Consider the following 10973-nt stretch of genomic DNA (forward strand, 5'->3'; position numbering starts at 1 on the left):
TCAGTGCTGCTAAGATGAATGTATTGCAGAACTATCACCATTTTTGCTAAGAAATGGGAGCAGAAACATTGGTGGTACCCATCCTTGCACTGCAGAGCACACTAGCCTTCCTTAATTGGCACATCCATGTCTACTAGAAAGGTGCTGTGGCCATGAATATGGAGATAGTCAATTAGGTGACTGCTTGCATGGGATGGGGGAGCAGGGGAGAAGTTGAAGCTGGCTTAAACCCTGCCCCCCCAGAACAGTCTTTGCTGTGCTGCCTGCTCCCTCTTACCTCCTTGTGGGGTATACAGGCAGGGGGGAGGCTGCCACAAAGCAGCTTCTGCACACTACAGGCCCAGGCTTGCCTGTCTGTGGAGGGGAAGGGGTCCCTCTTGAAGATCCCTGCTGGACAGGGGCTGCTTGACCTGGTGAGCTGGGACTAAGCAAGCTAGTCCTGCTGCATTTTAAATACAGTAAGCCAGGCCAGCTCTTCCCATTTAAAAGGCAGAGCTGCTTATTGGCTAATCATGCAGTCAGTACAGATTGTATTGACTACCTGATGAGTTACCTGCTTCTTAACATCCTTAGCCAGAAGCAGACTGCAAGCAAATTCTTTCTCCTTTATAAACTAACCAGGAAGACCTGTGATTTGGCATGAAAGGAAACTTTTAAGATTTTGTATTACTGTTTGCAGAGGATCTTAAGGTCCATAAAACACATGCTTAATTTTCTAAAGATTTTTTTGAGGCAATGCCTTGTGTTGGAAGCTGAGCACCTTTAGCTATGCTTACTGATTTTTTTTAAAACTTCTCCCAGCCTGACTTTAGACTATTGTGTACTGTCAAAGTGCTTTTGACACCTTCAGTGGCTAGCTGAGTCACTAGTACAGTCAAGCATTAAAAGAATTATCCCTTTGAATGGCAGAAAATTGTTTGCATTTAAGAGTAGCCCTGTAGTCTTAGTACAATCTCTACAAATGTAAATGCTCATATGCTTTTAATGATGCATTTGTCTTTGCCACTTATCACCTCAGAGTGGCTTAATTTTTTGTGGCTCCTACAGATGGTCTACATTAGTCTAAAACTTTTTTTAAAAGCTATGGTCAGATGCAAAGTTCCACTAATACAGTATTTTTACACCAACTCCCAATGGTATTTGTTTGGACATAGGTGAAATGCTGAAAGAAACCAGTTCTTTGAGATTCTAAGGGGAGGCTTCAGTGTTTAACTGCATTTGCTCTGCCTTTTAACAATAGCCTTCCTAAAAACTAATCACAACTGGTTTGGTAATCCTATTACATGCTGTTCATTCAAACCTAATTCACTTTAGTATTTCCTCTGTCCTAACAGTTAAAGTTCAGCAAATGAGTGGTGCAGTCTGAATTCATTTGTCTAGGCAAGTTAATCAAGGAAACATTCAGTACATTAGCTAAAGCCCTTCAGATGCTTAGCACGTAAGGATGTCAGAGGAATTGACTATTGTATCACATTTAGCATATGTTCAGTTGAACCTGAAGCTTTCACTGTACAGGTACCTTTCATGAACAGGGATTTCATTTCTATAGAAATTCACACCAACTTAATATGCATTCACCCATCCTCACAGATTGAAAATCCAGTAAACTCGTGTTCATCACTTTATTTTGTACAAAAACATTTAAGTAGTTGCCACAGCCGCTGCCTGGGTTCTCTGCATGGAGACTCTGGTGTGGGTCTTAGCCAGATGATCAGTGAATTCCTGCAAAAGAGTAAGACATTTCATTATCTTCAAGCAAATGTTGCAGATCTCACTATACATCCATTTTAAATTACAGACTGAGTTCTTACAAGTTTAATTTTATCTTCCCTGATCCCTCCAAGCCAGGGGGTGGGCAATAATTTTTAAGAAGGGGCTACTTCTTGTGCTCCCCATCACCAAATTGGACTAGGGGCGGAGGAGTGGCAGGGTGTGGCCATGGATCAGATCCACTGGCTTGAGGCCTGATCCAGCCCATGGAAACTCCTTTACCCACCCCTGCGACAAGCTCTCCCCCCCAGCCTCATTTTATTCTCTAGCTAACTTGACACCTAGGAAGTAATAATGACCAACATGGAGAGTCCAAAGAAAAGCAACAAATGAAAAAGTCTTGAAAGAGACCAGAGGGAGGGGTGATCTGATAAGTTTAAGAACTAATTCCACAAAACCTGTGATGGATAGTTTAGGGGTACTTGGGTCTTGCCTGAGCACACAGAGGCTAACCTACATGACTTCTCAAAGTCTCCTCCAGGCCTACATTTCTCTGATCCTATATGGAATTCTGCATCTTCATTTTATTAACTGCAACAGAAATCTGAAGGAAGACCAATTCTAATCAAGTTAGCCTACTGGAGTTTGCCATGATGATCCCTGAGATCAATTACAAAACCTGATTTTGTGCTTACCTGATACGGAGACTTGGTGAATACAGTCTCCTTCCAGAGGTCAGGGGTCAGATAACTGTATGTCTTAGAGATCGCATCAAAGGTGGCTTTAGCTGTTGAGAAAAGTCAGACATTGCACATTGTATTACACAGGACCAAAAAGGTAGAACTCCATTGTGCAAGGCACAATACAGACAACAAAGCTGTGCCTGCCTCAGCTTAATGGTCGTCCATTTCAGGAAAATAAATGTAGAGTTTGAAAAGGAACAGGGAAACCATATCAAGGTCCCTCTGCCGTGCATATTGAACTCATTCTCTCTCTCTCTCCAATGACGACAATTACACTACTTTAACCAAGTGTAACTGAGCAGAGCTGAGAGAATATTAAACAGGATGCATGTAGGAAGACATTTGTAATTCAGTGCCTCAAAGCCTTTATTACAAGACAGATCTAACTCCAGAATAAATTTTGGTAGGATCTATCTACATTATACAATCTGTTAGCATACAGGGTTTGATTCCAAAAGCTTTTAATTTAACAGCTAAAATAGTATTGGATAAAACAGCTAATTTGGTCATCCACTGGGACGTGATTACATCTAGACACCTAAAACAGCTAGCAGTTCAGTATGAATTTAAGTCAGACAGTTTAAACCAACGTTTCAACTTTTTTTTTATAAAGTACCCCCCCTTTTTTTTAAAAACAAAAAAAATTACAAGTACACCCAGTATCTACAGTTTCAGACAATTTTTTCCTACCGTTGTAACATTTGTTTAAACAACTTAATTGTAGCCGGGCAGGCAATAAAATTTTGGGGTATAAAAGTACAAAAATAAAAACGCTGTAAAACTTAACACAATTCAGTTTACTCCAAATTTCAATTGTTGCCACACACCCTCTGCTCCCCCCCCCCACCTTCTCTCAAGTACCCCTAAGGGTACAAGTACCACTGGTTGAGAAACACTGGTTTAAACTATCAATTGAACAACTGGCCAAAAACAACTTACCAAAGTTGCCAAGTGTAGCGGTACAACCCCTGGCTGAGGTATAGCAGTCATCAATTCCAGCCATCATCAGCAGTTTCTTGGGAACAGGGGCGGATACAATTCCTGTACCACGGGGTGCTGGGATCAGACGCACCAGAACAGATCCACAACGACCAGTAACCTAAACGGCACAGCAGGTTACATTCAACTAACCCATGAGACTATTGAATCCTTAATTCCTTCATGCTTTGAAGTGCAGAGTAAGGATGTAAAAGACTAGTCGACTATCCGATAAGCATTTGCTTATCAGATGGTATTTTGACTTGGCGATATCCTGACCCTTTTGCTGCCTCTATGAAATTGAGGCAGCGGGGGGGGGGGGGGGGCTTCAAAGTGGCAGTGCCCACAGTAGTGCTGCCTCTTTGAAACCCCCAAAGCGGCATTCCAAAGGGGGCAGCCACTGCACAGCAGGATCAGCTGTGTGGCGGGCTGCCCTTTAAACACCGCCTCTGCGCTTTTCGAAGGGGCAACCAGGGAGCCCTGGGGGTCAGCTGGGAAGTCCCAGCTGACTCCGGGCTCCCCGTAGCATTTCCCCAGCAATCTCCCCGTGGCACTTCCCGGGTTCCAAGCAGCATAGCATGGAGCTGAGGTCAGTGGGGGACTGAGTCCCCCCACTGACCCTGGGCTCCATGGCTTTGAAAGAGTCCCTGCTGGTACACCAAGTTCCGCATTCCTCCTTTGAAATGTACAAGTGCCCCAGCGGGTCAATTAACCACATTTTAACATCCTTAGTGCAGAGCTATGGTGAAATCAATTAGTCTTACCTTGCAAGGTACAGTATGTGGCTTGCCAATCTTGTTACCCCAGTAGCCTCGTCGTACTGGTACGATGGACAGTTTAGCCAAGATGATTGCTCCACGAATAGCAGTGGCAACTTCCTTGGAGCATTTTACACCAAGGCCGACATGACCATTGTAGTCACCAATAGCAACAAAAGCCTAAAATTTAAAAAAAAGGCTTTAAAGCTGCATATACATGTTGCCCTTACAAACTAGGGATGTCAGCATGTAGTCTAGTACATGATTAACCAATAAGCATTGGTTTATTTAACTACATGCATTGCCCCCACCCTGGCTACCTCTATCAGAGGCAGCAAGATAGGGAGGGAGAGTGGGAGGTGGTGCCCATGAGGTGCTGGCTTTAAGCAGGCTCCCCACAAACACGGGATACACCTGTCCTCCCCTCCCCCATAGTGCTGTCTGATAGAGGCAGCAGCGTGGAGTGAGGGGGCAGGCAGAAGCTGGTACTACAGCTCAGAACTCCCCCCCCACACACACACACACCTGACGGGCTGCCGGTACAGAGGCAGCAGCATGGGGCAGCAGGCAGCCAATCTGCTCCCCTGGGGACCAGCTCCTGCCTGCTACCCCACACTGCAGTCTCTGATATAGACGCAGCAGTGCTGGGTGACGTGGGCTCCCCCAGAGTGGCGCTGGGAGTGCACTGGCTGCCACCCCCACCCCCAGGGACTATCGAATAGTTGTGTAACCCCCAAGATTTCATGTGGTTACACGACTATTCAATTACAAAATATCTAACATCCCTATTACAAACCTCTCAGGAAGAGCATACCCTATCATCACAACCTCAGACTACATCCAGCACAAATTTTGCCCCTGGGTTATGACAGTCCATCAGAAACTCAAGTCTCCCATCTTTCAACTTCCTGTACAAGTCTTGAAGCAGATTCTGCACTATGACTCCAGAAGAGTGAAGAGGCCATTAAAGGCTGATTTTTCCATTGAGGAATACCCCAATCTACACCACTTTGGCTGCTGCTCCCCATAAAGCAGGGCTGGCCGGAGCACTGGTACTTTCCATTTACTCCGCTACACACCACTCTAGCCAAGTAGCAATTAGAGCAACTCAGACTACTCAAATTTGCAACAAGGTTACTGCTAGATTCACTTTTACCCTCCAATCCCTGTTCCTAAGCCAAGGATAGTTCAGGGTGGAGAGAACTCTTGATTCTTCAATAGCCTTCTCCAGCTAGGTCCTGGACAGAAGACTGCCTTAGAACCAGCCACATGGCATTCCCGAAAAATTACCTTGAACCTGGTACGCTGACCAGCACGGGTCTGTTTCTGGACAGGCATGATCTTCAGAACCTCATCCTTCAGGGAAGATCCCAGAAAGAAGTCAATGATTTCTGACTCCTGCAGGAAGCAAAGAAACTTAGTTAAAACAGCTACCTTGTGGCAGGCTTAAGACAGGATCAATAAGTTTCCTGCAACTAGGGGATGTTAAATATAGATTAAATAATTGACTAGTTGATGGATTTTCCATCAACTAGTCGATAAGTGGGGGAGCTGCAGCAGGGTTAGCGCCCAGCCCCGGGATCTAACCTGGCTGTGGCTCTACCTATTAAATGGACTAAGAGCCTGTGGGCTCTTACCAGGCTAAAGTGCAGCAGGGGGGGACCCAGCGTGAGCCTAGGAATCACCTGCCAGCTCTTAGTACATTTAAAAAGCAGCAGAGTCCCAGCTGCTGGGACTAGGTATGAGCCAGGAATCAGCTGATTCCAGGCTTGCACCTGGTCCCTGCCACCCACCCCCGCCCACAGAGACGCTGCTGTGGGAACCAGCTTTTAAGCTGGCTCCCCCTTGTCACCGGCTCCTGCTTCCTCCTTACTGCCTCTGACAGAGGCAGGGGAAGGGGGATCACTAGTTACTTACATCCCCACCTGCAACACACAGCACAGAAATGAACAAGTATGTGTACGATAGAATTAGCATATCTGGTAAGATTTAATTAACCTGCTTTGAAACATTCCAATATATCTTGTAATACATAATAAACATCCATTCTACTTAAGTCATAATGAATTTGACTTGCCTTTTGAAATCTATTTTCCACTTTCATCAGAACAGTTGATTCATTATAATCAGGCATTACACTTCCTGTATTGTACTACTTCCAATCAGAACTTCTGAACTGGCTAATACAACATCTTTTACATTTACAAATCAAATTTTTTGTTTCATGTATCAGTTTGCACGAATTCTAGGGCACTTTAACAATTCATATAGGTTTTACCTTGATTGGAAGAGAAAACAGATAAATCTCTTCAAGAGACTTGATTTTCATATCTTTGACTAGGCGACCAAGTTTGGTGACAGGAATCCACTGTAAAAAAATACCCAACGAATGTCAGTAACAATCCAAAGTGTCATAAGCAAGAGCTTAAGCGGTCATAAGCTGTGCCCCTTAAGAGCTTGTAAGTTATATTTTAGCTTTTATTGGTAACATATGCACTTTATTACTAAAGTATAACAATGGAAAAAAAACTGCAACCTGGAAAACCTTTACCAATCTATCACGCAGTGCCAATCTTCTATTAACAATCCCACATGACTATCATGTTATTGGCATCCTTATGTGAACATTAACACACGTAAATGTCACAAAATATTTAACAGATACATAGCTTAAAGCTACAGATAAAAAAAGCCAGTATTTAAGTAAATGAGTAAACATGGCAGAGCTGAGAAACAGACTTACTTCTTTGTCTTCAGCTTTGCCACGGGCCCGCCCTCTTCCACGACCTCTCCCTCGACCCCTACCACGGCCTCGGAGACCACTACCAAAGCCACCTCGGAAGCCCCCTCTTGCAGCTGCTCCTGCTCCTGCACCTGCACCTCCTGCTCCTGCACCTCCTGCAGCACCGGCGTCGTCCGCCATTTGCTAGAAGAGGGATAATTACCTATTTAGTTACACGACCGCTTCAGAGCATGCCCAAAGACAACACAGGCAACCAGGCCTGTGCAGTTCCCCAAAGTGGGCTGGTCTCAAAGACAAGACAGGGAGCACTGGTCCCTTTTAGCATAGCCTCCAAATTATGTTACTACCCTTATTATCACCTCTTCCCATTCCCAAGGGAATCTGGCTCCCATTTCCAACAATGCCAACCACACCATCCCCAAACGGGGCAGAGCCTGGAAACACATCGGTAAACAATACGGGGAGGAAGATGCCAGCAGCAAAAGGCTGGATGGAGCCTCTCTCTGGGGCCTATTTCACCAGCTGCGATCTCCATTTCTCTTCAGGCTAGCACTGGGGGTGCCGCACACCCCGGCCCGCAGAGGGGTAATGGGGCGAGCTTTCCATTGCACTGAAAAGGTGCCTCATTTCCTCGCGTCCTCCTGGGCAGGGAGCTCCCCCCCAAGCATCCCGAGAGCCCTTCCCGCGGGCCCAGGCCCAAGCACCCCTCCCCCCATCCACTTCCCGCGGGCCCAGGCCCAAGCACCCCTCCCCCCGTCCACTTCCCGCGGGCCCAGGCCCAAGCACCCCTCCCCCCGTCCACTTCCCGCGGGCCCAGGCCCAAGCACCCCTCCCCCCATCCACTTCCCGCGGGCCCAGGCCCAAGCACCCCTCCCCCCGTCCACTTCCCGCGGGCCCAGGCCCAAGCACCGCCCCCCCCGCGGCCTACCCCCCAAGGGGGCGAAGACGGGCCAAGCAGCCTCGCCCAGGGCAGGAAATAGGCCTGCGCCCGGGTGGCGGACCCCCAGCAGAGTCTCCGCAGAGGGACCCGGCCCCGCCCGCCCCGCGGCCCGCCCCGATGGCAGCGGATTCCCCCCCAGCCCCGCGGCGCGCCCTTACGTGTTCTCTCAGACTAGAAGGCCGGCGCCTGGCGCAGCGCGGTATTTATAGCAGACGTGTTCTCGCGAGAGCACCGCGCTCCCTGCCCGCAGAGCGCAGGCGCTGCCCCTCCCTCGCGTGCTCCTGGCTGTGCGCAGCACGCATGCGCGGGGAGCGGTGGAGCACGAGGGCGCGCTGGGGCTCTGGCTCCCTTCTGCCGGCAGCCCCGGGACGGTGAGTTCGCGGGAAGCAGCTTGGGGGGGCAAAGGAAAAGCCCCCCAGCCCTGTGGGGGAGGGGAAGGAGGAAAAGCCCCCCAGCCCTGGAGGGGGAGGGGAAGGAGGAAAAGCCCCCCAGCCCTGTGGGGGAGGGGAAGGAGGAAAAGCCCCCCCCAGCCCTGGAGGGGGAGGGGAAGGAGGAAAAGCCCTGTGTGTGCTGCGTGGGGGGGAGAGGAAAAGCCCCCCAGCCCTGGGGGGGAGGGGAAGGAGGAAAAGCCCCCCCAGCCCTGTGTGTGCTGCGTGGGGGGGAGAGGAAAAGCCCCCCAGCCCTGTGCGTCCTGCGGGGGGAGGGGAAGGAGGAAAAGCCCCCCAGCCCTGGAGGGGGAGGGGAAGGAGGAAAAGCCCCCCAGCCCTGTGCGTCCTGCGGGGGGAGGGGAAGGAGGAAAAGCCCCCCCAGCCCTGTGTGTGCTGCGTGGGGGGGGAGAGGAAAAGCCCCCCAGCCCTGTGGGGGAAGGGGAAGGAGGAAAAGCCCCCCCAGCCCTGTGTGTGCTGCGTGGGGGGGAGAGGAAAAGCCCCCCAGCCCTGGAGGGGGAGGGGAAGGAGGAAAAGCCCTGTGTGTGCTGCGTGGGGGGGAGAGGAAAAGCCCCCCAGCCCTGGGGGGGAGGGGAAGGAGGAAAAGCCCCCCCAGCCCTGTGTGTGCTGCGTGGGGGGGAGAGGAAAAGCCCCCCAGCCCTGTGCGTCCTGCGGGGGGAGGGGAAGGAGGAAAAGCCCCCCAGCCCTGGAGGGGGAGGGGAAGGAGGAAAAGCCCCCCAGCCCTGTGCGTCCTGCGGGGGGAGGGGAAGGAGGAAAAGCCCCCCAGCCCTGGAGGGGGAGGGGAAGGAGGAAAAGCCCCCCCAGCCCTGTGTGTGCTGCGTGGGGGGGGAGAGGAAAAGCCCCCCAGCCCTGTGGGGGAAGGGGAAGGAGGAAAAGCCCCCCCAGCCCTGTGTGTGCTGCGTGGGGGGGAGAGGAAAAGCCCCCCAGCCCTGTGGGGGAAGGGGAAGGAGGAAAAGCCCCCCCAGCCCTGTGTGTGCTGCGTGGGGGGGAGAGGAAAAGCCCCCCAGCCCTGGGGGGGAGGGGAAGGAGGAAAAGCCCCCCCAGCCCTGTGTGTGCTGCGTGGGGGGGAGAGGAAAAGCCCCCCAGCCCTGGGGGGAAGGGGAAGGAGGAAAAGCCCCCCCAGCCCTGTGTGTGCTGCGTGGGGGGGAGAGGAAAAGCCCCCCAGCTCTGGGGGGGAAGGGGAAGGAGGAACCCCCCCAGCCCTGTGGGCTCTGCGCGAGGCCAGTCCAAATTGTCCCTCTTTGGCTGGGGTCCTCGCGGTGCACAGGCCGCCAGGGACCTGCCCTTGCAGAGGGGCCCGCTTGCTGGGCCCTGCCTGGGGCCCGCGTCTCTTGGACTCTGGCATTGCGGGAGCTGGCGCGGTGCCTGCCCTTACAGGCCTGAGCAGCGAATTGGCCCCAAGGAGGGAGGGAGGGGGGCTTGGAGAGACAAAATGCCACCCGGCGGGGGGGGGGGGCGGGGCGTTCCCTGGCACTGCTTGAAAATCACCCCTGGCCTCTGCCAGTGGCTTCTGGGGAGATAACTGTGCCTACAGCAACAGGAGCGTTAAGCTTATTGCCCACAGACTCCATGTGTGGGGAATAAAACCCATGTTCCTATAACTCAAGTCAGTAGACATAGGGAGGCGAAAAGTGTCACCATTTACATGCAGCCCCCCCACCCATGTTGGGTGGGACGACCAGGGGTGTCGGGGAGCCCGTGGAGGGAGGAGTCAGGTGTGAGCCTGTGCATGTGGCGAGCCAGCTTTAAAGCTGGCTCCCAACTCACACTGGATCACACAAAGCTGCCTGCTGCTTTGTGCTGCAAACTCTGATACTAATGCTGGCTCCTGCCAGCCCCCTCACCCTCCCTGGCATGTAATCATGTAACTGCTGAATTTTTTTCAGAGGTTACGTGATTATATAATTAAACACGTTTTAACATCCCGAGGCAACCTATTAGTATATACGATATGATAGCATTGAGGTTTCTAATCGAATAACGTTTGTGTTCTTCCAGCACAGCTGTGGGAGTCTGAAGAGCCATGGATCACACACGAACAAACGTGAAAGGCCACTGAGCACCTCAGCAGCATTCCACATATGTACCCCTCTCTGTGTGCATATATGAAGTACAGGTGCTCAGCTTATACATGAAAAGCTTGAAGACCATTTCACTTAAACACTGATAATCTTAATGCTGAAAAAATCAGTCACCGGTTCTTACTCAGCACAAAAAGTTGGTCAGTAATTAGTCTGGCTGCCTTCATGATAAAGGTTGCCAGGATCAGGCTGTCAAATTGTAGCCATTCTTCTAAGAGGGTTATTTAGCATAGTGTTTACAGACTATCTCCTGTTCTAAATACATAACAGGACAGTCCTTGCCCAGAAAAGCATACAAGCTAGATCAGGAGCAGGCAATAACTTTGGAAGGGGGGCTACTTCACAAATTTCAGAAGAAGCCATGGAATGATTAGGAAGGGGCAGGATTGAGAACTGCCCTGCTGGGTACAGTGACCTTATTTTCTGAACCTCCTGCAGCTAGTAAGAATGGTTTAATTTAAATTATGAAACAGATGAAGCATTTTAACGTTCTCACATTACTTTACTTAAAATGAAGTTTGATAAACTAAAATATGTCCAACATAAAAGGTTTCAATGTTTTCTTTATTTATGG

General features: G+C 50.4%; 1 protein-coding gene, 1 long non-coding RNA gene and 2 other non-coding genes across 4 annotated transcripts; 2 read left to right on the forward strand and 2 right to left on the reverse strand.

Moving 5' to 3' along the window:
- Positions 1–1608: 1608 nt before the first annotated feature.
- On the reverse strand, positions 1609–7115 carry RPS2 (ribosomal protein S2). Its single transcript, XM_006129284.4, has 7 exons — positions 6933–7115; positions 6468–6557; positions 5480–5587; positions 4196–4369; positions 3393–3552; positions 2406–2497; positions 1609–1722 (listed from the first exon to the last, which is right to left on the reverse strand). Exons 1-7 carry the CDS (start codon positions 7110–7112, stop codon positions 1642–1644), a joined length of 885 nt encoding a protein of 294 aa, XP_006129346.2. The 5' UTR covers positions 7113–7115; the 3' UTR covers positions 1609–1641.
- LOC112546852 (small nucleolar RNA SNORA64/SNORA10 family) lies at positions 2630–2767 on the reverse strand. Its single transcript, XR_003090565.2, has one exon. It is a non-coding gene; the product is annotated as a small nucleolar RNA SNORA64/SNORA10 family (small nucleolar RNA).
- Positions 7116–8036: 921 nt separating the features above from the next.
- Positions 8037–10947, forward strand: LOC142818638 (uncharacterized). Its single transcript, XR_012896207.1, has 2 exons — positions 8037–8243; positions 10317–10947. It is a non-coding gene; the product is annotated as an uncharacterized LOC142818638 (long non-coding RNA).
- On the forward strand, positions 9791–9921 carry LOC112546855 (small nucleolar RNA ACA64). The gene has a single exon (XR_003090569.2). It is a non-coding gene; the product is annotated as a small nucleolar RNA ACA64 (small nucleolar RNA).
- Positions 10948–10973: the final 26 nt, after the last annotated feature.

This window comes from Pelodiscus sinensis, chromosome 16 (genome assembly GCF_049634645.1).
Source record: "Pelodiscus sinensis isolate JC-2024 chromosome 16, ASM4963464v1, whole genome shotgun sequence".
NCBI lineage: Eukaryota > Metazoa > Chordata > Testudines > Trionychidae > Pelodiscus > Pelodiscus sinensis.